The sequence below is a fragment of the Tyto alba genome, unplaced genomic scaffold (genome assembly GCF_018691265.1).
Source record: "Tyto alba isolate M040663 unplaced genomic scaffold, T.alba_DEE_v4.0 Super-Scaffold_2, whole genome shotgun sequence".
Classification (NCBI taxonomy): domain Eukaryota; kingdom Metazoa; phylum Chordata; class Aves; order Strigiformes; family Tytonidae; genus Tyto; species Tyto alba.
In genome coordinates, this window is record NW_024881282.1 from 17,068,921 (window position 1) to 17,096,189 (window position 27,269).

General features: G+C 38.7%; 1 protein-coding gene across 1 annotated transcript in view; it reads right to left on the reverse strand.

Moving 5' to 3' along the window:
- Positions 1-1,889: 1,889 nt before the first annotated feature.
- The window catches only part of GUCY1A2 (guanylate cyclase 1 soluble subunit alpha 2), a 176,764-nt gene continuing 151,384 nt past the window's right edge, over positions 1,890-27,269 (reverse strand). The window contains exon 8 of the mRNA XM_032990777.2: positions 1,890-20,952. Within this exon, the coding sequence (XP_032846668.2) occupies positions 20,745-20,952 (208 nt within the window). The 3' untranslated portion in view covers positions 1,890-20,744. The remainder of the gene's footprint in view (positions 20,953-27,269) is intronic.

Genomic DNA, 27,269 nt, shown 5'->3' on the forward strand with positions numbered 1-27,269 from the left:
CAATTCTCTTCCTCCTGTTCTTCCCTCAGCCTGCAAATCATCCTGGACTGTCTTCTTCCAGTGTCTCCCATGTAAGAATATAAACCCAGACTTTTTTTTGAAAGGTCCATCTACCCAACAGCTTCTCTGCAACAATATCCATAGGGAATGCCTCACAAAAGAGAGCATAAAAAAAGTATGATGAGACCTCTGGCTGGTAAATTCTCCCAGATCCCTGCAACAAAGAATTAGTGGCTTCCTGAGCTGACAATAGCATGCAGTTCAACATACTTAAAATCAGCTGATGAATCCACCCTCCATCAGTTTTTCTAATTGCTTCTATTTTAGTCTCTGAAATGTTCTCTTGGCAATGAGAGCCACAATTTGATTACACACTCTGTGAAAAAAAAGTACTTTCTTTTGCATTACTTGTTTTTAGTTTGCTGCCTGTAACCTCATTAAATGCCCTCTAATTCTGGCATTGTAAGAAACAGAGAATAATAATTTTATATCCACTTTTACCATAGTATTCAGAGATCTTTATCATAGTCATGTCTTTTCAAACCTAGGCAATTCTTGCCTATTTAATTTCTGGAAGATATGCAACATCTTTCATAATTGTTGTCATTGTCTGTACCTTTTTTTATTGCTATTGTATCCTTCTGGGCTGGAATTATCTGGACTGCATATGGGTGTTCAGCTGAAGGCATTCCTTACATTCATACAGCCACATAAATGAGTTTTATTGGAGAAAGTGAGATCTCAAAATGCAGTGTTATGTTAATAGAAGAATAACTCTCCTAACTAGAAAGACTGAGAACTGTCTTTATCAAAATGTCTTGGTTGACACACAGTATTCCCAAATCTATTGTGGACCAGAACTGACTCCTACATACCAGAGTTATTCAAATTTCCGTCTAACCATTGTGGAATAATTTTTTGGAATAATTTTGAAGACAGGAATAGGCAAAATATCAATGTCTTTCTTTGAAAATGTTTACCAGGCTTAAAGCCAGTGGTGGCAAAGGCAAAAATCTAAAATTTTAGGATATGTTAGACCTTCCTTAGCTTTAGCTTCATCCAAATAAAAGCCAAGCACATTCGGTACTGAAATGTCAGAATCAAACTCCCTTGCCAACATTTTGAATTAATTGAAATTCCATTTTCCCCCAGTAACACATTCCACAGAAAAATATTACAACCAATTCTAGTTAATGGTCTTCTGTAAAAAACAGCAGAGCAGAATGAATCATGTTCTCAGTTGGGGATATAGAAAAGATGAAGAAGGAATGAAAAATGGGCAACACATGCAGCATTTGTAAGGCTGATGACGTTACAGCGTGCCAGCTTCCTTTGTTCTTGCATTGGTAGCAATAAGCTAGTGTTGATATTTCATTGTAATGTCACCCATTTTCTAACTATTCTCCAGAAGTGAAATCTGGTTCTGCTCTGTTGTTCTACAGAATGAAGAACTGGAACAATCACTGGAAGAAATTAGCCATTATAGTATCACCCAAACCAGACATTTTCTTCCAAAAAATCTGTTAGATTTCTTAAGCAGCTCTTCCTCAAAACTCCAAAAGTTCAGTCAAGAACAAAGGCTTTAGTAAGGTTTTTACATGGCAATCTTCATGAAAACCAAAGCTTACATATCGAGGGATATGAACAATGTGTATTTAAGCATTTAGCATTTTGTTCTAACATGTTTTACTAGTTTATTGTTTAACAGTACATTTATATTTGTGGTATACAGTGAGGTTTGAGAGCCGGGAGTCAAAAGAGGTTATTTTCCCAAATATCTTCATTGACTTTTTGGACTGTTTCCACTGAATTGGGTTTTAGTATACTTTAATTCTGCTTTCCATAGGTAAGCTGTCAACAGATAAAGGGAAAATTTCAATGATTCATCATGACTTTTAATAGACTTTTGCATGATTTATTGATGTAATATACTGTAAATAACTGGTTGGACATTAAAGGACAAATGAAATGTTATTTCTTTAACAGGCAATCTGGAAATGAACAGTATAAATAGGATATAGTCATCACCACTTTATTTTATGTCGTTCCAATCTACTGTCAATTTCTTTTCATATACAAATTCAACTTTTTTGTAATCTCGAATACCTAGAAATCTTGCATAATGAAACATGTTATTTACACTGTGTATGACTCACAAATAATTACAAATAAAAAGTATACAAAATGATTAAAATGTATCATTACATGAAAAGCAAGGAAGATATAGCAGATGTTCTGATTAACTATAAATGCTTACATATTTGTACATATATTTCTAATCCAAAATTCCTAGATGATATATCTGATGATTTCGATCAGGAGTACTGGTTCTTATGCCTGCACTATTGGAGAGGAAGCAATATTTCCAGACATAATGAGCTACTTAAGAATTATTTATGAAACTGCATAGGATGAAACGTATTCATTTTAGAAAACAAAAATAAAATATTTGACATTGTAAAATATAAGCAATTTAATTCATGCCATACAGATACATTGTATATTAAACCAATACTGTAAGATGGCATTGTAAATAAACCATAACAGCTGTAACATCTTAAAAATAAGCAATTCACATGGCATTTTTATCATAAAACAGCAGATGTACAACATTATTTACATTGCAAACCGAAGAGATAGTAACCTCATGAAACTGCAACAAACAAATTGTTCAAAACATTGATCACAGACCTGATTCATAAAATATGTAGGAATGTGCGTAGAATGTATGGAAAAATAAGTCCTTAGATATCTGAAATGCTGCATTAGGTACTGGGTGTGCGACTCCCATCTACAACCACCCAATGAGGTATGGCCACAGTCCTGCCACCCTTGCTCACAACCTTTGCAGGCAGCGTGGCCAAAGCACACTTGGCGTGAGGCCCCTGTGTCCTTTAAGTTACCTGTTCACCTGAGCACATGCGGGACTGCAGCCTAAATGGCCCATGTAACTAAGCTTTAAATCCAAATGCAGGACAGGGGAAAGTGCTGTCTTGTTCCTACACGGAATGTGTTACATGTTGACGTGCTGGACTATGGTTCTGCTTACGGACTGAGCATTACCCAGCAAATACAACACTTGCAGAATCAGACCACTGATGGTTTTTTACAGCAAGGAGTGTAGAATATGGTTTCAATGCTCTTTGCAAACTTTTAGCCCAAACAAAGACTCCTGTTAGGTAAATTTTAGTCACATGGTTTTGCTTTGCAAGGATTATCAGGAGGTAGGAAACCTGCAATTGTTCCGAACACCAGGTTTCTGGCATAGCAGTATTGACCAAGGTTTTGACTGTGCTGCAATAATCTGCTTTATTTGTGAAGATTTAGGACCACCACAGATCCATTCTGATTCATAGTAATAATCAAAGTTCCTACCACAAAACTTTGCTGGAAAGTGAACTCTACTTGCCAAGTCCCAACAGGGTATTTGGCTATTGACCATTTCAGCAATGAATCTTTAAATAACGGTTATTAAAAAGGACAGTCACCTCCTGCCCCATGGCAGTATTATAGCTACTCAGTATAAAATTTACCTAACGAAACTCATACAATTCCTATGAGACAGATGATCGGCATTGACTGCTATATTTGAATGGTGTTAGTTCCACATTTGGGAATTGCAAAGAGGGAGGTTTAAGAGGACACGAAGTTTGATAGATGAGCTTTACCTCACCATCCTCCTCACTTATTTTCTTTTTTTAATTTTTCCTTCTTATTCTTCCACATAGTTTTCATGGTACAAGAGAGAGTAGCTGGTGCAAGTCATAGACTCCTGTGAACATCTGAAATTCCAAATGCTGCAACTTCTGTGTTTTTCATCAGGATTTGCTGGCCTGAAATGCAATGACAATGTGTCTGCACTAGCTGAGCAACGTGTCATGTGTTGTGACAGCTACAGTGTGAGACGAGTTTTGCACTTGCAAATTTGGTCTGCCCCAGCAGAAAGCCCAGCATAACCATACAAAACTCTTCTCACCTGAGATACAGAAATGTTCTGCACATCTTTATTGTGGCCTTTTATTGAGGATTTCCAGACATCGGGCAGCTCAGTCAAAGCTATTGACATGATTGAAAAGACGTCAAAAAAATTCCAAACAGACAAGAAAAGGTATCACAAAAGAGAGAAACCAGCTACTCTATCATGGGAAAGCAAGTCTGCAACACACTACCAGATGCAGTCTTCACATACGAGAACTTGAATAATGCAAAGACACAGAATTAAACATTTTTTTTTTTTCCTTTTTAAATGATGGGAGATGAATAATATAGTCTGGATGGTGTATCTTGAGCACCAGCAATGTAACTGAACAGGTACATTTTATATCATGTTATTGCAGTGCTTAGAAAACCAAGCTCTGTCAATGACTTCCAGTGAACTAGCTACATGTGTGACAATGAAAGTCAGTCTGGATGGACTTGGCAGCTGAATTGCATTTACCAAGTAATTCAGACAACGTAACCAGGTAACTTTTCTTGCTTTGAAGCTCTATTGGCTTCAAATGAGAGAACTTGAGGGGAAAAAAATATATATTTTATGAGCAACTGTTATGTGTATCAGTGAAGTTTAATGAGGAAAAAAGAACTTAATAACTTCCCTATTGTACCACTTTTAAAAAACAATTACACACGTTTCTTGTGTATAAAATTTCTGGATTTGTCTTAATAGTCTGTCTTCTTTGATCAGCTCTTCAGTGACTTAGCTGTGAAATAGAAGTAGCCTGGTCACAATCAGGAACAAAATGTTCTTCAGTGAAGTTTGTCTGGAGAAACATTTTTTTCTGGATATTGTTTTACTGATATGACAATAATTGATTAATGTGAGCTATCTACCAGAGGACTAGGTCAAATAAAGTGAGAACTGTCTTGAAGGAAACCTGTATATTTTTTTTAAAAAAATCCAGATAATTACTTCATTACAGTACGCTTCTAGAAGTGAGAAGCAGAAATTAGAACAATTTTTGATGAAGGCTGATGCCAGTGTCCATGGCAAAGGCTTCATCAAATATGTCTGTTACAATGACTTGAGAAACTTTGCAAAACTGAATAAGCAATGCAAGATCTTCAGAACTTAGCTGAACTTCAGAGGATTTTTGTTGTTTTGCTGATCACTGATAAATTATAAATGATATTTTGGATCTATTTTTCTTTATGAATCAGGTACTGCGCAAAAGTCATGCACTGAAATAGCTCATTACTTTTCCCTTTCAAAGACATTAATGGGGAATCAGAGTAGAATGGCGCCCACCACAAGTTAACAAGAAGCATGAGAAAAAGAGTATTTGTTGAATAGGAATGTTACTGTTAGTATTTAGACAAGTCAAAACTTCTTTGCTTGGTCCTGTGAAGAACAATAAAACCTGTACTTTGATTATAAACATTTATATGATACTAGCCTAAAACTAGAGGCAAAGAAGATGTATAGTATATTGTATATTGCTTTTCTTATAGATTGTACTTTATGTTTCTAATATGGTGACAAACAAGTAAAATCTCTTAGGACAAACTAAAAGGACCTCATTGTAACAAACACCATTATAGCAGGTCACACTATGAAAGCAAGATGTCAAGTCACAACGCAGTGCAGGCATGCCATTGAAAGATAATTTGGAGTACTCTTAGAAGGCTGTTTTATCCTTCTGCTATCTTAACAACATGCCTGCATGAGTTTTGTAAAAGTCTTTTCTTCTTGTTTGAGGCCTTCAGTGGCTTTGAAAAGAAAAAGGGTAGAAAAGGCAAACTGTTTACCCTCAGTTACACTTTGCAAGTATCCTGTCATCAAAGCCTACTCAAAAGGAGGCAGAATGGGAAAATTAAGTAGTATCAATAGAAGCTGAACAGAACGGGGACGTTTAACAAATGATTTGTGTCTTCTATAGAAGATCCAGGCTATTGGCAGTTTGCATTTGATTGACAGAAAAAAGAAGCAGCTTATCAGGAGGAGATTCAGGAAAGGCATTCACTGATCTCTCTAACCTGCAAAGATTTACAGATAGCATCTGTTTTTCCATTTCCCAGCAACACATGGAGAAAGACCCCTTGCTGCATGGAGGCCTGTATACACAGCAACTCACAAAACAGCGCCTTTAAAACAAGAAGAATAAACTTTAGATTACATTTTTTTTTTCAGAAGCTCATAGGGTCACAGCTATCAAGATATACATTCTGTTACAGGAAGAGCAGTACAAATGTTAAAGCTTTTAAGACCATATGTAGTTCACTGTACACACAATTTTCCCATGGCCTACACATATGGCACATCAATTTATTACATAGACTCATGTTCCCATAGAGGGATTAATACTGAATTCTGCTGTGTTATACTGGTGCTGTGGCCTTGAATAACTTGCTCAATGACACAACACAGGCCTGGTTAGTACATATATTATGCACTTCAACTGCTCACAGTCAAAGACATAAATGACAGAACCAAACTTGTCTGGTTTGTTTTCAAGTAGATAAGTCTTTGGTTAGTAATAAATTCAGTTGGTTTGGGGAAGCAATCATAACTGAAATAGTAATTTTTAACCAGAGGTACTTACTGTAACTTCCAGACCACTAAGACTGTCAAATGAATCCCAATAAAAAAAAATGAAATGCAGCATGCAATAGTTTGTATAGACTCTGCTTCTGTTGGCAGGTGGATTCCTTTGCTGAACGGATAGGACAAGTAACCAGACTTGATTTTGCAATTACTCCCTTGGTTTCATTGTGGGAAGTTCTTGGCTTACATGCTTTGCTGAGCTTTTCTGTCCATGCTAGCTCACAGTAAAACTCTAACCTGCCACATCCCTTCCCATTAGATTGCAGGCTGATGTTTTAAAATAATGTTCAGATTTAAATAGTACTAAAATGAATCTCTTAATCATTAAGTTGATAGAAATAGGGACACCACCTTACCTCTTCTGCATATTACTAAAATGGAAATATTGTAATTAATTAAACTATCCTTGTATCTGTAAGAAATTTTGTACAAACTGCTTTAGTTCACAAACATCACAGTGCTCTAAACCCTGATAGAGCTCTAATATTATTTAACGGCATTCAATATTATTGTAATGCTAAGCATCCTTTGTTGATAGTGCAAGGTTGTAATCTTGTTACTTAGTGCAGAATACCTGTACAAGTCTCTTCAGAGAAGCTTTATAGGCCACACTGAAACAGTATTAGAGAATTACACAAAAAACATTTGCATCCAGGGGAGATTGGTCCATTTCCACAGGAGTGCAGACTTCGAGGTGGTCAATCTTCACATTTTAGGAGTACCAAATTTTTTTATCCAACTTGCAAAACAGAGAAGTTTGACAAAAGACAAGTAGCAAGTCTCAGTATTCATAAAGCTGAGATTAAAACTGCACTGCACTGAACTGTTTCTTCCATTTGTTCTGTTCTCAGTAAATGATAGATCATCAATACGTGGCTCATAACTCTTAATAAAATTCTCACTTCTAAAATTGACCATCATGAATTCAGGTGAATATCCATCTTCCTAAAATAATACAGGTTTTTTACTCATACCTACAATTTACCTTCACATATGTCTGGGCCTGTTATTGGAGCTGTGTGTGACCATTTTAGACAGGAATTAGCCTTCAGATTTTACTTTGGCAACACTGAAATCAAAGGGAAAAGATGAAACATACAACTCTAAAGCATCAAAGATTAAGATATGCACAAGCACTAGCCTCTAGTGTCACCTGCAGAGGAAATGACGATGAGCCTGAATGAGTTGCCAGTTAGATCACCAATTTCAGAATTGCACCAGGCTCCTGGAAGAAGGGTTTAAACAAGTATCAGAAGTATCAGATTTTCCATTCAGGGTTTCATGAATTTCATGGGTTTTCCATTAGATGGGAGAGTCAGGATCATAGTGAGAGACAACTGGAAAACGATTACCAGTTCTTCTAGGCAAGATACTGCATGCGAAGATCAATTTGTTCTCAAAGGCTTTGGGAAGAGACTGAACTATGACTTGATGGGCTCAGGCTGTGAAGTTCATGTCAGTAAGACTAGCTTGTTCTGCAAAAGTTTCTCCTAGTCATGAATTTATCCCACTGAAACAAATACAAACTACCAGAAGATTTTTAGTAGAATTCAGTTCCTTCTCTAAAATTGGCCATAGGGGCAGAGCAAAGTGTCAAACAGAGAAGAGGATTATTTGTGGCTGTGAAACATTGGTTGAACTCTCCAGGATGGTCATCTGAAACAGCTTAACATTTGTGTGTTGCACCGATTGCACAACTGGACTACACACAACTTCTTCAAAACACTATGGAATCCCTCAAAATGGAACTGCAGAATTTTAGTAAACTGGGAAAGGTTAAAATCAAATCAAGAAGGATGTAAAGTCAGTTCTAGCAGTGGAACCCACCATATTCAGAAAAAGAACAGTATTAGTTCTCTTACAACATTGGGCTGAAAAATTCCTGTATTAATCATCTCTGGTCTCTAATATAACTGAGTTTTAACAACTGAAAGGATGATGTTGACCATGCCTCTCACCAAAGCAAGGATGGATACCAAAGATACACAGTCTAGTTCAGAGCAATCCCAAGAGTAGGTGATAATATACCCATAATATCTCAAGAAAACTATCAGACACAGAAGAGTCAATATATTTTGTATTTTTTATTCCTAATTATTTTTCTACATATCTAACCAGTCATACTATGTTCTATAAAATACGAAGTATGACATGAAATGTGTACATTATGTGTAGGATGTGCAATGCCGATAACTGCTGGTGCTGCTTATCCTGACATTTCTATTTCACAACTGAACCTCAGTACTGCAGTAATAATGGTACACAGTGAATATTAGATAAATTATATAGATGCTAATTAAATCCTAAAATCAAGATTACTCTTGACCTCTCAGAATTTGCAAAAAGGACTCTTATAAGACATGTAAGACTACGCATAAATACTTCACAAATGTTGTTCACAGTGATTTGATTCACTGACACAAGTTATTATTTATACCCTACATTTGTCAATGCCTCAGATCTGAAATGCAGAGATTTTATAAGTGGCGCGCAGAAAAGACACATACTACAGAAAGAATTTCTAAATAAAGTGGTGAAGATTACTCCTGAGCTATACATAGGTCTGCTTCTGAATATAAAAGTAAAAACAACTATTTAAGTCATAGTACAAACTGCATGCAACTACTACCAGCCCTGTCTTCAGCTGACACCCAATCTATACTTTGCAGAACTTTTCATCTTGACCATACAGGCTGAGGCTCCCTATCTGCAGTGGACTGCTGCTCCTTCAGGGTCATACACAGTATGCTGGAATTGCTCTGCTATGGAAAATAAATAACTGAAAAAGAATGAAGAATAAAGAAGTATTTGGGTTTTTTTTTTAAATCCAACCAAGTAGTAACACAAATTTGCAAAACCACAGCATAAAAGAGAATTCTTTAAAATGCAAATGTTTGATGTAATGAAAAATAACTATCCACTTTTTAATAAAGATATGCTGAGGTCTGGAAAGTTGCTTTCACTGTAGCCCTCTTACTAGATTTGGGCTTTGGGAGTTTAGTTTATATTTCTCAGTTCAATAGGTTTAGTGACAAATTTTCTTACCCCCTCCCCCCACAAATAAGATAAAAATGTTAAGCCAAAGAATCTTCTTTTTCAGTATTCAAATAATGGCTTTAACATATTGATTTTCATTGCCTAATTTGAGGCACACAACTTTGAAAAGACTGGCCAAACTGATTCAGCTGATAAAGCAGCACCTGCAAGGTGGATCTGGAAGGTGAATAAAGAAGGATCAAGACAAAACCCTGTCATTCTTCCAGTTGGTGATTTAGATTATTTTTAAAGTAATTTTATAGGTAACGTGCTTCAAGTTGAGCATTTTTTTTGGTTCCTTTTTCTCCAGATTTTATGGTATTTTTATATACCTTCACCTCTGTTACTGAATTCATCCTTCTCTGCCAAGTGCATAATACCAATTTTTAGCTCCATGAGTTTCTTTGAATCCAGTTTCTTTGACAACTGCAATTTGTTGGAAGAAATGACTAGTCTTAAGTTGTCTCAGAGCTATGAGCCCATTTGAGAAATTGGCTTCTTAGCTGACCTTTAAAGCAAGTGAGAATAATGTGCCTGCAATTCTGCAGGGTTTGGATTTCATTATCACAGCAGTGTGTATGAGACAGGATGCCCCTGCTGCACAAGTTTGCCTCTCTGTTTTTTTTCCTGGTAATTATAGAAACTGTTTATTATATATGGAAAATCTGCAAGTTTTCTCAGCTCTTGAGGACAATAATATTTCTGATTCTTTTCCTCTGGAGAGAGTGAGAGTTCAGAGTGTGGAGGACTGCATACTATTGCTTCTTCCCAAGGAGAACTTTCCCACGGCCTCCCTAACCAAGACTTCAGTGAAAATCACCACAAACATCAAAGGATCAGAATAGCAATTGCAAACACAAGAGACAAGTATGGGAGCAGTATAGCAGTGGCAGCCCTTGTTCTTCCCACTTGACTCTGGTTCAGGGCCCAACCCAAGATCCTGTTGGAGGATCTGGATACTCCAAGTGTGTAACAACACAAGTACAATTTAGGACAGGTCAGACAGAAGCTTTAGTAACTATGACTGTAGTGAAAGAACATTCAGCCAGCGTCTCCCCCTCTGCTCTCCTGTTCTTTCCCAAGTGATTGCAGAGACCAACCTATATACTGCTTCAGAAAAAAAGAAAGGCGTGAGGAAAAATGATAATTTCAATGTTACAAAAACCAGATATCCATTCCTGGGAGGGATGGACTCCTTAAGTAGTTTGCTAACTGCCACTATTCTAAGAAGGAATCAAGGAGTAAAAACATGAGGATTCAGAAAGATAGCTCTTGGTGGAGCCTATGGGAGCAGCACACCAGTATTATCTTGGATCAGAAGTGGGGAGTTGGAAACAGTCACAGATTGTTAGCTTTTAGTTGAAAGGAAGGTTCTTTTAATTAAGATAAACTTCCTAGCCAGACCTTTCGAATCTTAGTAATTTTACCACCACAACCCTCAATCTCTGGTTGGAGCCTGGCCCTTGCCACTGATGTGATTCTCTCCATGTATATCTGCTGTTCTGTCCTATTAGATACTCTTAACAGCAGTGGAATCTATCTCACCGACAGTATGGCAGCTAATGTGATCGAGTCCTCCAGCTCTATACTGTATGTAGCCACTGGGGAGAGAGAGAAGAGCACATCTAAGGCAGTGGTTTATCTCATCCTTAACACTTTCTCCAGGAACGATCATTCTTTGAGATGTCAGGATGTCTGCACTGACTGTAGAGGGAGCTGACCTGACTAGCTCAGACCAGACACAGTTTTTAAATATCTAAATCTACATTAATTGAATTTCACTCAATCTTACAGCAATTCCCCAAATCCTTGGTGCTCTAGAGCGTAATGGGCTCCAGTGCAACTTGGGCAGAATGAGACATAAGAATAATAAGCAATATTCCAGCATCTAATACTTTACTGGCTACAACTTAGTGAAGTGCTAATTTTCTGGAGAGGAAATATAAATTGGGTTGGGAATTTTGTCTAGACTGGGCTTTGGTTAGACTTCAGTAAAAGGCACAATGCTGACACATATTAGGAAGCGCATTTAAAGCCTTGCTTCAGGATGCAGTGTATCTCTTAATACACTCTAAACCAACCGAGTTAAATCTAGGCCTTACCTAACATGATCCACTTGGCATTTTTGCAGAAGGTGCTTGGTGAAATACTGCTCTCTTTGCAATTAACTATAAAAAACTGTTGGTTGAATGTGCTTTAGAAAATTCCATATATAGCACTGTTTCTGAAGAAATGGTGTGAACTATAGGTTATGTCATAGACTTCGTATCTTTTTGTTATTATACAACAGTCTTCCAAACTTTCTTTCAGTTTAGGCATTTCTAAACAATATTTACTTACAAAGCAGAAGAGTTTTGATTTTTTTTTTTAAGCGCTAATATTTAAGTATCATATCCCTACATACTTTTTAAAAGGCATTCTTACTATCCTCTCCAAATTTCTACCAGTTGGCAAAGTACTTCACCTGTAATGTTTCACATCTAGTTTTGCATTCAGTATTGAAACTCGTAGAGGGATTCTGAGTTTTACCTCCTGAAAAGTCAAATAATACAAAGAAGCGGGATGTTCTTCTTTGCATTTTGCATTTAGAATTTTTAGACTTTAATTGTCCCCCACAATTTTTCTGTGCAACTAGAGATTCAACTTTTATCTAAAATACAAAGCAACTTTCCCTCTTCCAAAAATAGTGCATTTCTCATGCAATTCCACTAAAACTCTAAGGATTATGGGCTCTAAAACTCATCCTAATGCCTTGAGAGTTCATGACATTATGCACAGCACTTGCATTTTTCACCATACCCAGAATACTCTCTGGGTCATCCAAATACAAGAAAGTTGAGAATCAGCATCACTTCTACATACAGCAGCTCTCTCCTATACACGTAAGTCACTTTCTTCAGATGCTTTCTTTTTTGTCGGCTTCTTACCTATACACTTATAGCACCTGTGAGAAGTTGCCAGAGAGGAATGCTTACACACCTAAACACTGGGAAGCACACTAGAATTGACTTAGAGATGTCATGAGAAAATACATTTTGGACTCAGCTTGACACTCCCTCAGTAGATGAGCAAAATTGGATGGAGCTGGCTGGGCACTGCTTTCTCCCTCAGGATCCCTCAGAACATCACAAAGGTGGGTAATGAGCCTCATCCCCACTGAAGAGCAGAGCATTCATATGCTCACACCAACACATCTGGGAGCATCACCTTGTAAAACGGTGTAAAAAACTGCATAGATTAGAAAAAAGTCCACATTTCACCATCCAGCACAGGTTAGCATAGGGAAAACTCTCCTTTGATGCTGGTTGGATATTTAGAATTTGCTTCCACACGTCATTATGAACAACATTTCAAAGGAACGTAAATTACACAGACTTATAATCCACATTTCCAAAACTTAATCAGGCATTCAGAATCTCCAGATCATTCAGCAAAGTTAGGTATCTCCTCCTTCTTAGCAAATGCAAATACCCTGAACCAGGCAGATGTACTTTAAGTGTACAGTTTCAGAATTATTTCAACCAATCAGAAATGCCATAGAAACTTTTAAAATAAATATACCTGTCCATACCTCTTTTCTCTTTTCCATCAGATCCGTTCTCTGAAGAAATAGCTCATTTTTAAACAAACTCTCCTTGATAGTTACTTATTCCTAACCATGTTCTTCTGCAATACATTCAGAAACTCTGATATTGATTTAACAGTGTGTTCCAGTCTCATTGGGGAAGGAAAAAATAATACCTTAGACATATACTGGTAATAAAACAAATGCCAAAATAGATTAAACAGTATTCCTCCTCTCTGGGTATTACTCAGTTTTACCATCTATTTACTGTTGCGTATAAAGCAGAAGTTATCCATTATATATACCTGCCTGTTTTATTGCTCATATTTATAATTCCTGGGTATATCTTACATATATTACTGGTATTGTTGTTTCTAGGATGGGAAACCAGTCCTACTCAGTGGGCAGTCTTTAAAATACTCTGTTTACAATTGAAACTCTTTTCTAATCCCTGTCTATAGTTCTGAGTTTGCTCTTCCTTATTTGAGGAAGTAGCAATGTATGTTTTTAGAAAACTAACAAAATGACAACACCTCACAAAATCAAATGATTCCACTACATACTTTTCTTCCCTGGGGAAGAGGATAGAAGGACAAACAATACATGACAGGGTGTTACTCTGTCATTTAATGTTCTGCTAAAAGGTGGTTTGTTAAGGTGATAGGTGTTGTACAAGAATCTACACAGAGCAGATTAGCACAGCCTTACTTATTGCTTCAAGAGTAGTCATTAGAGAGTATTGCTAGGGAATAATTATCTAGAAAACAAGTAGCTCAATGTGAGACCTTCTGCTAATGGAAAGGTAACTTTTGGCCTACAGAGTCACAAAAGCACAAAAAATGTATGTTAATGATAACCTAGCAACTATCTCTGCTCTTTAGAATTTATGTATTTTATTGCCATCTCTACTCCAAGGTCTATGTAGGCATTCTGACATATAATTCAGGTGAAGGTGGCACAGAGGGTTTGCATAATTGGGCTAGGAGCTCAAAGCTCAACAGCTTTTCTAAACCACAGTCCTAATGGCATCCAGCAGTTGTGACTGGCAGTACTGGTATCGTATGTAAAGGGTTCAGACATAAGAAGGAAGAGGTTTCCGGAACTGCAGTAGCCCCTGTTCTTGACATTTATCATGGCTACCATATCAAACCTTTATTTATCCTGGAATATGCTTATCTACCCCTCTGCCACTTAGTTTGATTCAATTTATTTCAGTCAATGCAAAACTCTGAAAAGTAGCAAGACTAAAAGATTCAAGACACTGAACTTGTGCCGGGAAGAGCTTAATTCAGTGGGATCAAACTCTCTTATTTTGCCCATCTTAAAAAACAGACGTCTAGTCTAAGTTTGCCATCTGTGGTCACTGAGAAAGTTAAGCACACTCAGGAATTTAGGCAGTCTCATGCTGTGTCTAGAGCACACGTGACAAGTGCCTGAAGCACTTACCTGTTCCCAAGTCTTCAAAGGAAATATGATTCTTGGAATGCTAAAGCCAAAGTGGGCCAGAGAGCTGAAGGCAGAAGAGAGCACTGCTGCAGCCGAGGCAGTCAGTGTGTCCCTTTGGACGCCCTTTCACTCCGTTGCCTCCCTGTTAGCCACAATAAAATAAATGTCCAAAATAAAATATGTTCAGCCTCACTCTGCCTTTGGAAACTAGAATCCCAAGAGCAAACAGCCGGTTTAACATCTGCCTCCACTGATCCTTTTGTTAAGACTGCCAGCAAAGTTGCCCCTTGGCATCACTTACTGTATTGGCCTCTGTAACATGAACCCCAGCCCACAGGGAAGCAGACTGAGATGCCTCATGCTGTTTTTCAGAGGCCATTTTGTTGCTATGGTGACAGATTGATACAAACCTGGACCACAGATAACCGGGGGTCAACTTTTCTAAACCACAGGAATAAGTAGGCATGTGCAGAGGTGAATGATCTGTTGCCTATGACTGAACTGGTACATTACCCAGTTTCACCATCGTGCTTGCTTTCATGCATGATTAATAGCCAAGCCACAAAAGATCAATCATGTATATGAGGTTAAACAGTTTACAGATTTTTGTTGTAAGGCTGCTCATGCATTGCAAATTAATAACAGCGTTAAAGAGCAACTCCTAATGGCATGGATAAATTTAGTGCTTGGGAAAGTTAAAAACTTGCCATGGACTGTTAATATACTACTTCTTCACCCAAACCCACCAGTGACAACTAGCACTGCAGTCTTCCTCTCTAAGGATGTGAGTGCCTGCCATGTCACTGTCACAGTTTTGTCTTTGTTGCAAAGAAGAGTAAGATCAGCCCTTTAATCCCAGTTATTTAGATATAAGCAGCCATCCACGTCAACAACAGATACTAATAGGAACAATAATAAGAATTACTAACTATCTGTGTCTCATACAGGGTGCTAAAGAAAGAAAAGTGGAGGCCTTTTGAAGAGCAGAAGCCTCACCAAGAGCAGAAAAATAGCATGCAAGGTGATGGAATGATGAACAGTAGCAGGGGCCAATCAACTCCTGCCTGTCGAGTCTCCTGCACACTCAGCATCTTCAATTCATCCACAGCCTCTCCTGTCACTGGCACCCTCAATCCTAGTAAAGTGCTATGAATAATGTATTACCTTGAAGGAAGGGAACCAACTGCTTCTGAGTTTGACAAGCTTTTTTATGCTTCCTGGTTTTTTGCTAATTTAAGCATGTTGCTATTTCCAATATTACACATGTGTAATTTTGCAATAGATCACCAGAATCCGAAAACGAAGCCAGAAACTCTGAGACTGCATTAGGACTAGGAATTCGGTCTTTTCAGTGAGCTCTGAGCACTCAGCAGAGGTGAGGTAGTGGCCTGAGACTGGAAGAGGAAAACCCAGAAAATGCCACAAATTTGTGATGCTGCTGTTGGGTTACAGACTTCTTGGCAGGACAGCTTGCATGGAGCATGCAAGCGTGACAGCTTGTCGCAGCTGAAGAATCTAAAAGCTGTCCAGCAGTTAAATTTGCCCCAACAACTGATGCAGGTTTCATACTCATTTGCAATTCAACACAGCAGTGGCGGTATTTTTTTTTCCTTCATTTTTAAATCATCTGGGAGAAGGATCTATTCAGAGGAAGAAATATACAACGTGAGATTGTTTAGCAGAGTTTAAGCCTCAGTGCAGTGCTATGATACTTTTAAATGCATGCAGCATGTCATGGTTCTGCACTGCTTGTTTTATACAGAAAAAAATGACAGAGAATATTAATGGAAAACAGAGAAAAGGTAGTCATACACTCAAAACCGCTGTTGGGCTTGGTAGGGAACACTGTAAACACAGGAGGAGATATTACTGCGAAATGGCATATGCACACACATGAACTGCAGTAAGACCTGCTAATGACTCAACAGCAAGGATTTCTTCTTTGGAATAGGCAATTCCAGCACAAGCCTTCCAAGGTTTTAAAAGCTTTGGATTTCTGTTTGCAGAGGCATGTTTCCAGGCTCCAAAAAGCCTTTCCAAACAGAATCAGGTCTGAAACTGGATGTGGGTATGAGCAGTGAAGCCAAAACCACAACCACAATTAATGACTCCTGGCTCTTTGGAATTAAAAAATAAATATCCTGTGGGATCTTGCAAGAAAACCACACTTTGAGAGTCCTGGTTTAGCAGCAATTTTCCCATGTAGAAGCTTTTGTCATTGAATGACAGATATTACCAAGGTGATGTAGTACAAAATTTATCCACCACTTTAATACTTCCATCACTATTTTCTTCTTTTTCTGAGTTCCTGACCTGTCTGGCCTGTATCACAGAAGAGCCTGTGTGATGAGGAGCTTCAAGCAGGTGGAAAAACCTGACACAAGATCTGCAAAAAGTGCTCTGGGGGAATGACTGTTGCCTCTGTTTACTTAGGTCTCACGACTTTTGTACAAAAAGTTGGGCCCTGGGTCTTCCTCTGTGGTTATTCCATGTTCCCTTTAAGCCTGGTCCCTCAGAGCCTGGAGCAGAAGGAAGCTGCACAGAACAAATTTGCAGCAGAGACTGATGACCCCAGCTAGGGTCCTCACATCATCTTGCCTTGTACAGGGAATATGCAACAGAGCTCCTCCCTCTATCTTCAGAGAGGGTCAATTTGTTTTGTACAGAAACTCAAGACAGCCAATGTTGCTACTTGCAGCTATATGAAGAAACACAGGCATGTAAATTCTTAATCAGATGAACAAAAAGTCATCTGTTTTACAGGAAGCAAAATACTAGAAGAAAATTCCAACTACAGTATTTGATTTCTGCATCCATTTCAGCACCTTTACCCTCAACATCCCAAGGTATAAAAACTCTGAGAATCTTTTTATTTATGAAGACAATGCCAGGCAAATGAGAGTTTTCCCTATCACTAAAAGTAAGTGTTGTTGAAGAAATGTTGAGTCCGACTACCATCTAATTGACTTCACAGCATCAACCTTGATAATCAATTTCATTTCCCTTCATAAAGGTGTCCATCAAAAACAAACTTGAAACCTTAAAGGCAGCAGATGAAACTACTAAGTTAAAGAGTGCTGAGAATTGTTTTACAATTTTCTCACAACAAGACAGAAAAATATCCTGAAAGAACCCACACTTTTTTAACTTCCCGTGTCATGACAAGGGAAGTAACACAAAACTTAGCATCACTTCTGAAGTTCTGGACATGTTACCTTTACACAAGCTTATAAAAAGCAGAGACTGTGTATTCTTATATAGAAAATCTACTCTAATTTGAGGAGCTAGATGATTTATTTGCAAACACTGTAATTGTCTCCATGGTGATGTCAACACCAATGGTCAGTTTTTGAACTGATCTCTGTGATTTTAAATTTCCTTATAGAATAAACAGTCTCTGAGAGGATGAGGATGGTGATACAATTTCTTTTAGATTGCCTCTCCAATTTGCTAGTAGAATTAGCATTTATCCACCATTTCTCATGAAAATGTTTCCATAGATCTAGCAAGATCAGCCACAGAATTAACCTAGACATCTCCTATTAGCAACTGTGAGAGAGAAGTTATTGAGCCACAAGCTTTTGATATGAATCTCTACATTTGTCCTCTTCACACAGAACCACGAGTGGTGAGAAGAGAAAAAGAGTTTGGCTAGACTGGCACTCTTACATCAGCACCTACTGAACAATGAGGATGTGTCAGGGAACTCAGAATGAAATCTCAAGCTATCGACTACTATTTGAAAAATTTTCACTCTAGGTAACTTGGTAATGACATCAAAACCACAGCTTTATTAGCTAGGAAGTAGTGTTGCTCTTCCAGTGGTGAAACATGAACTTTGCTCCATTTATGATTCTTGCATGTCTCACTGGTGTTCCCATGAAAAAAATGCATGCTACATCCTGTGTTCTGTGCAAACTAATGGCTACAGGCTGAAACTTGTCATCTTATGCAGAAAATTCTAAAATCTGTAGTTTGGATGGAAATTCTTCAACCTCAAGTTCAAACAGTTTTTATTAAGTCTTTTTTCAGATAGACAGTAGAGCTGCAGATGTTGTTTAGCAAGGTGGATAAAAGATTAACTCCTCCAATCCCAAGGATGCTCTAATATCAGTGGAAGAAATCTTTAACATCAGTGTTCCTCTAGAAAGCAAGGGAATTTCCATTTAAATAAGTTTCTGTGCTAATTTCCATGCATCTACCATTTTCAGGGAGAAAAACCACCCCTGCATAAAAAGTTCAGATGTTCTTTACATGCTGAAGTCTCTATAGGTCCGATATAGTCCTTTCTCATCTAGAAAGGCTTCATGGAAGGGAATCCTGAAACGTGTTAGCACAGGCTAGCAGTGCCACACTGAGTTGTTCCCACTCTAACATGGACTACCAGTCAAAGAGTAGAAATGCAACACTGTCATTCCCTCCACAGAAAGATCTAACTGGATAATCTGGATATGTGGTGAAAGTTACTTATTTTCAAAAGGTGCCTCAAGTTATGACTACTAAATCCATAAGTAAACTCTAATTTCTGGTCTGGATTATATAAATGCTGAGCTTCTCATGCCTCCTAGTGCTGTTGAGAGTCTTATCTTTGATTTCAGTGAGCTTTGATCAGGACCACGTAAATGTAAACCACTTCAAAATCACTGCACAAGTGTTAACTAACAATCTACAAGAGCAGAACATCATCCACTTCAGTACAACCCTAAAGGAAGTACACCTGCAGAGGAAAACTGACTGCCAATATTTCTGGAAAGGAAAACCTGAGAAATAAACAATGCCTGAAAGTGCCTATTAGTGGACAGATCCACACCTTGCTCCAATTTGATTCACTGAGGACAATAATGCTGTATTAATTTTCAACAGCAAATAATTGGCTTTTTTTTTTTCAGAAATTGACATGGACTCATCTAAATCTTGAACTGCCATTTGCATTAAACCTGGGAAAGTATTGCCTTCCCCTTTTCAGTGTTTTGTTGGTCTACATTAGATAAAGCCGGGGATCAGTCCAGCAACAGAGGAAATTTCCAGATAGGCATCATTAATAACAGATAGGATTTTCAATAATCAAACTGGAGTAGGAGCACAAGTCCTGTTAAAAAAATGTGGAAAACCAGTTTCCAGAGAGCTTCCAGTATCTGCTGGAATTCCTCAGAATAAGTTTTCACAAGATCAATTTTTTTAAAAAAAAGTCCAGGACTTCTACCCAAAATCAGTCTGGCTGATAATTGAGTGGGAAACAAGCCCCACTAAACAGAACTTTTCTCTTTGTCAACACATTGATCTTCTACACTTCGTTTGCATTGCCCTGGAAGGACTGGACATACAGCACTGTAGGACAAATACTGAACATTATTTTATATAAGCAAGACAATGCTCATCTAAAGCTTTAGCATAAACATCAGATAAAGAGATTTACCAAAGTGTTTTTTTCTCTAAAATATGAATATTTTTGTTGCCAAAAAAGTCAAAAAATGACTTCTTTCCACATGTATAACAATAAGGTTTGATAGATAGAATGTATGAAATATACAGTAGCTTCTTCTGAAAAGCTATCTAAGTTCACTCAGCTTACAGTATGTGGAATGTAATTATCCAGAAAGTGAAATATGTATAAAAATAGGTAAAATTCCTACAATATTTGTATTGAATTATAATTCCTCCTGCCAGGAAGGTTACAACAGGTCTACAGTATATGTATGAAATGTTTGTTCATAAAGTTAAAAAACACCATTACCTTACTGAAGAACATATTAAATGTAGGAATGCATAATCAGAACTGACTTTCAATTCTGCTTAGCTGGTGCAAATCTACAGAGAACCATCATCCTTTCTGCACGAAACAAAACCAAACTCTAATTTGAGAGTTGGGGTTTTTTTTGTTTTGTTTTTGTTTATCATAGAGGGGTCAGACTGAAGTTTATGAAAGAAATTCCTCTGGAAGTGGAAGTATATTATTTAATTTTTTTTTTCCCTATCTCCACTTTGTTTACTGACAGCAGTCACCTACCTTTTAAAATTATTATTGCCTGACATTACATGGAGCTTTTCCTGCTTGTTCAGAACAAGGCAGTGAAATAGAAAGAACCTCCAACTCCCCTGTCATGACCCAGTTCTGGGCTTGTGCTTTTTTGATGAGTCTTTGATCTGCAGCAGGCCTCATAGGCTAGTCTCCCGTAGGAACATGGTGCCAATGTTATAAGAAACCTTTCTCACTCTGGCAGATGTGATGGAGGGTTTTGGCGGCTTCTGACCACTTCTGACTTCGAGGAAGTAACAGATCCCAGGAATTTCCTTTGGAAAGTTTTCTGGAAGCTCTTCACGGGAACGAGGGATAAAAACAAAATTTTCTTCCTTTTTCAAAAGCCTAGAAAGAAAATAAAACAGAAGGATATAAAAAAATGTAAAACATAGTCCAGAAACATCCCTTTGGAAGAGATTGATCCTATGTGGTCCCAAATAAAACATCAGTTAAAAATATTATGTAACATCTAATAAAATCCTAAGTAATATATATTAACTTAGTATCATCAACTTCAAGGAGCTCTGTTGACTGAGATCAACTGAGGAGATGGCCCAAACAAACACATTCTCTGAAAATCAGTGTCAGCATCCAGAAAGTCATGTACCAGAAAGGGAACCAAATTCATAATGATCATTATCCGTAACATAGCATTTGACCCACTCCAGTCTGGCCAGTTGTGCAGAAATTAACATTTCAGTGGAGACTACCACCAGGTATCCTGTTGGAAAATAGGTATGAAGGTGACAGTGCTTAGGAGTTTTCACAGGAAGAAGCAGGGTGGTCAGTTTGTGCCTTTCTCATGCTCAGTAGTACTGTATTTCAGAAACTAGGTTCAAATACTGCAAATCCAGCTTCAACAAAAAACAGAATCAAATCTGACATCACCAAAAGTACTCAGGGGTTTAATCTGGGTGACCTGGTTGGGGTCAAAAAGGGATACAGGTTCATGGGAGCCATGAAGCCATCCTCCAGACACGCCCACACAAGTGGTACAACATACTGCCTTTTGCCATTTTTTGTCTTCCTCTATAGTGGAGAAATCCCTGTCTGGCTAGATCTGAAAGTTTAGGGCCTCTTTATCAAGTATCTTCTCTGAAAATAGTTGGACTTGTAAAATAAAGAAAATAATTCCATACACTTTCTTTTTGTTTCCAGTAAATTAAGTTTGGAGTATTCAGTCCCTCGCAACATTGAAAAGAGCAGTTTTGAGGTAATGATAAATTCTGAGCACAGATGGATATACCAAAGTATTCTTCATCTTGCCCCCTCCCAAGATATTTATTCTTTCTCTCAATCAATTTGAAGCTCAAAAACATCAGTGTGAAGAACTTCAATGGATTTTATAATAGGTTGTTTACTTGATGTCTCTAAAGCTGATTTCTGGGAGGTAAATGAATGAATGAATGAATCCTCTTGCCAGTAGAATTTTCCAGGATTCACAGCACATGTAATGGCACTTCTTTTACTGAGCATTTTTCGTGAATTTTGGCTGAGACAATCTGTGTGAGCTCATTGAAATATAAAGATTTTTTTCTTCTCAGCTTTTAAATAATCAGTTGGTTATAAATCCAACAACGTTTTTGCCTTTGAACTTCTGTGGTGGTCTTTGTTTAGCATGTAGTTTGAATGTCATAATCTATTTTCCAGACTGTCAATTTTATGATCAAAATACTGTAATCTTTTCTAAATTGTATTACAGTTTGCAGAGGCCTCTACAGAGAAGCTTCTCTCTATTCTTCTCTGCAATGCTTGTGGTAAATATTTTGTATTTTAAAACTACAGGCTTAATACGCTGAAATAACTCCTCGCTGCTTCCCAAACTAGATTTCTGCAAGCAACAGTTGAACTCCTAGAACTTTCTGACCTAAATCTGTAAGCTCTCACTGCAGTCATTCTTCCCCAAACTGACTATTCTCTATGGATCATTTGGCCTTGCTAAAAATCAGTGGTTTCCTTCTCAGAGCCTAACATTATCTAATTTAATGACAGTTATACAAGTCTGAAACTGTAGAATATATATATATTTTGATTCAGTTCAGGGCTGGCACTGAATTTAGCAGATATTTCACACTATTTTCCTCATAGAACAAAAGTGCAAGATATTAATTAAGGCCTTATTTTCACTTGTTTTGTGAATTGTAACTTGGTTGCAATGAAATGCTACAGGAACGATGGGTGACTAACCAATTAGTCCACTGGAAATTCCTCCACTACTATGGCTTTGTTGTGGTTTGAGCCCAGAGGGCAACTAAGCACCACACAGTGATTCACTTACCCCTTCCCCCTCAGGAATGGGAAGGAGAAAATAAAGTAAAAGGCTGGGATACTGAGATAAGGACAGGGAGGGATGGCTCACCCATCACAGTCAGGGGCAAAAGATAGACTCATTAAGGGAAGAAAAACACCCCATCACTTTAAGGCAAACACTAACAAAAACAACACTTAACAGACAAGGTGGGACAGTGAGAAGTGCCACCACATCCCAAAACATCTCCCCCCACCCATTCATTCTTCCCGGGCTCAGTTCTGCTCCTGATCTCTCTCCCTCCTCCCCCAGCAGCACAGGGGGCAGGGATCGGGGTTACAGTCAGCTCGCCGCTCCTTCTTTCTCAGGTGGTAGGGTGAACATCACACATCCCTCCCCTGCTCCATGTGTCCCCCCTCTCACTGGAGACAGTCCTCCATGAACCTTCTCTGGCGTGAGTCCTCCCCACGGGATGCAGCTTTTCCTATGCTGTTCCAGTGTGGGTCACCTCCGCGTGTTGCAGTCCTCCCAGCAGTAAACTACAACAGGTGGGCTGCTTCTTCCCTCAGAGTCCCAGCTTAATTTAAGTTCAGACACCTGTTCCAGTGCGGGCTCCTCCACAGGCCTCTGCTCCAATGCGGACCTCCATTGGTGGCGGGGGGGTGGCCCTGCCATCTCACCAAGGGATACAGCAGTCTCTGCTCTGGCACACCTCCCTGCCTTCTTCCTCCTTCCTTCCACTGGCCTGCGTGTTCACATAGGTGTCCTTCTAGTAACTCCTTCTCATAAGTCCCAGCCTCCTCTCAGGTTCCCCTTCTTAAATATGTTATTGTAGAGGCAAAGTCACCATTGCTAATTGGCTCGGCCCTGGTCAGAAGAGGGTCTGACTTGGAGCCGTAGGAGCTTTTGAGAAGCTTCTCACAGGAGGCCAACAAAAACTCCACCACAGAAATCCAGCACAGGCTTGTAATAAATTCCACATCCCTATATTAGCTGCACTATATGAATCAGACTCTCACCCTCAGAAATCATCTAGCCAATCTTTATTTGGATAACAAATCAGCTCCCCAGCAAGCATGGCAGTTGATGGCCATGGCCCAGATCCCCCAGCATGGGACACTTTTAAGATTCAGATGGACAGGGTGATGGGCCATCTTGCCTAGACTCTTGTTTTTCCAAGGTTGGACCAGATGATCCTTGAGGTCCCTCCCAAGCTGGAATTGTACGATTCCAAGTTTCTTGTCTTCCTTTTCATGGGTACAAAGAACCCCAACAGATCCTCAATGAGGGCAAGGCCAAGCCACACTGTCAGTTTTTGCATTTCCCCTTTGGCTCAGGGAAAAAGCCTGGGTAAAACCTTCTGGTCTGGGAGGTTTCCTGGGTGGTGGCACCCAGTTCTGGTTGTTTGTCTCACCTTGTGGACCACTCTCAGAGCATTTTGTTGTGACGAAGTCAGATTGCCAGTTCTGAAATTCTGAGAGCAGAGTCTATCCTTCAGCTTCAGAAAATGATATAGTAGCTTAAACTCTACATAAAAGGTCCCCAGATTGTCCCATAGTCACAGAGCTCAAGTTGAAGTTACACAACCTCTGCAGTTCAGGAATATGCATGTAACAGCTAGTCTGAAAATATTCCAAAACATTTCTCCCAGTTATTTTCTGCATCACTTCTGTGGATTTCCCTTAAAAGCAGTACTGTAAAGGGTATTTTTATAGTAGGCTTATTCACAGGTTCAAAATTCTGGGTTCCACTCAAGTGGTTATATATACAATTTACAATGCAGTGCTTAGATTGTGAGGGTCACACTACTCAAGCATTCCTATAAATTGTCTGGAACTAGATCTGCCCTCAGCTTGTCTTCTTTGTTGACGTTTCAGAGGAGGATGAATTTCTTAAATACTGATTTGTAGTTGATTAACTTTGACCACTTCCCCTTCTAACCTGACATCTTCCCGAACTGTTTAAATTCTTGTTCTGTCCCCTTCCTGGTGGAAATGCTGTTGCTTTCAGACAAAAAGATATGGTACCTGAGAATTATGCCCTTTATTTTTTCATACTAAAAAAAAAAAAAAAAAAAGTGTCAGTATGAAAACAGAAAATGTGGTTATTTTCTAGTGGAAACAAGAAGCATTTCAGTGTCAGGAAGTCAGTATGAATGAAAATTAGGATCAGACTTAGTGCGAACCTTAAAGAAGTTTTTAAAAGCTGTAGCTCTTTTTTGCATAGATAAAATGATAGAGTAATTATATTTCACACTATTTTGGCAAGAAACAGTCACATCCTGATTAGGGACTTCTTATATTCAGCAAATGAACTAACAAAGATTTGTTACTACAGAATTGTTTGTTGCAAGGACCTCTATGCTGAGCGCATGCTTTCCACAAGGATTCTTACTCTGTCCATGCTCACTGGAAAGCAACATCACCTCTTTATCTCTCTGTCTTGGAGAGATGCAGAGATTTGCACTTATCACTGGATAGTGTGACGATTCATTAATACTCACAAAAAAAAAAGTACCTCTGCTAGCCCTCAGGTTCAGCAGGAAGGATGGCTGCAAATCTTTTATATTCATGTGAAAATGGGCTAACTTGCTCCATTCCTTCCCAAACAAGGTACCATCACAAACTAAAGGATCTGTCCAAGGGGAGGAGTAAGTTGGTGAGGGGAACAGCCACTTAGCAGCCTGGAGTAGCAACTCCTTTGGAAACACAAAAGACAATCTCTTCTTTCAGAACAGTATGTCCACAGCTAAAGGAATAAATGATTACCACGTGCTAACTCCATGCTAGCTGCTTTGAGAAACTTCAGTGCTGAGGAAACATTTGCCCAGCTTCAGCATGCTCTAATACTTTGAGTTCCACCATGAGGACTTCAGAGGACACACTGCCTGTCCAGTGTCTGGAAACCTTTGAAACCTCGTCCCCACTGCTGTGACTAGTGCTTGCTGGATATGCATAGCACAAGCTGCCACACCTTGGTAAACTTTGCAAGTCCCAGCAAATGTCAGCAGGTTGGTTTGGCTGCAGGAGCTCGGCACACTACATAGTTTGTAGTGCTTAGGGGCCTGTCTTTTCTTTCACACTTTACACCAAGCTTATCTAAAAAGACACCTTCAGGCCAAACCCTTCCAGAGTCAACAGACAGTAAGGAGAAAGCAAGTGGTCCCAGTGGTGATGCAGCCCATCCTCAGCCAGGCTCCCCAGAACAAAGCACAGCATCTCCACCTGCCTGCATGGTTTGCTACCCTCTGTCCTCCTCAGGCCCTCCACAAAATGTGAAGTAGATACACTTTAGATCACAGCTCCTGAGATAAATGCCACAAACATACAAATATATATGTATATAAAATACATATTATATAATAACGTTCAAACACATGTTCATATCTAATTAGGAATGACCAACTGTATTAATTGCCTCTTCAATATAATATGTAACAGAAATGTAATATTGTCGTGGTTCAAGCCCAGAGGGCAACTAAGCACCAGGAGCCACTTGCTCAGCTTTCCCCCTCAAGAACAGGAAGGAAAAATAAAGCAAAAGGATCAGGAATTGAGATAAGGACAGGGAGGGATGACTCATCTATTACGGTTGTGGGCAAAAGACAGAAGGGGAAGAAAATGAACATCAATTCAATTCAAACACTAATACCACCACCACTTAACAGAGGAGGACAGTGAGAAGTATAGGCACATCTTAGGGGAAAGAAAAAGAACATCAATTTAATTCAAACACTAACAACAACACTTAACAGAGTAGGACAGTGAGAAGTATAACCACATATTAAAAACACCTTCCTCCCACCCCACTCTTCTTCCTGAGCTTGGTGTTTGCATACGTGTCTCATTCACAACTCCAACTCCTTCAACCAGGTTTCCCTTCTTAAATAAATTATATCACAGAGTTGAAGCCACTGTCACTAACTGGCTCGGTCTTGGCCAGAGGTGGGTCCAACTTGGAGCCAGGGGAGCTTTGAGAAGCTCCTTACAGGGGCCGCTGCTGTAGCCCCCTTCCCTGCTACCAAAAATCCCTGACACAAACCCAACACAAATATTCAAGCGAGGTATTAACAACAGCTGAATATTTATTCAGCTTTAGTTTTGTACATATATATACATTTTAACTTCTGTATAATGAATTTCCACATATCCTAAACAAGAGTCAAGTCAGGGTTTGGCAATTTGCTGAATCAGAGTTAAAAAAAGGACCCACTCAGAACTGAATTTCAGAGTCAACTTCTTTTAGGAAAATTGTCTTGTACAGACCAAAATTAGAACAATATTTCTAAAAGAAAAACAATGCATTAAAATAAAGGAGAATATGCACTGCCTTCCTAAATATAGCATGCACCAAGAAAAGCAAAGCAGCCAGGTCAATCTTCCATAAATGTTACCTTTCACAGGGACAGCTATCA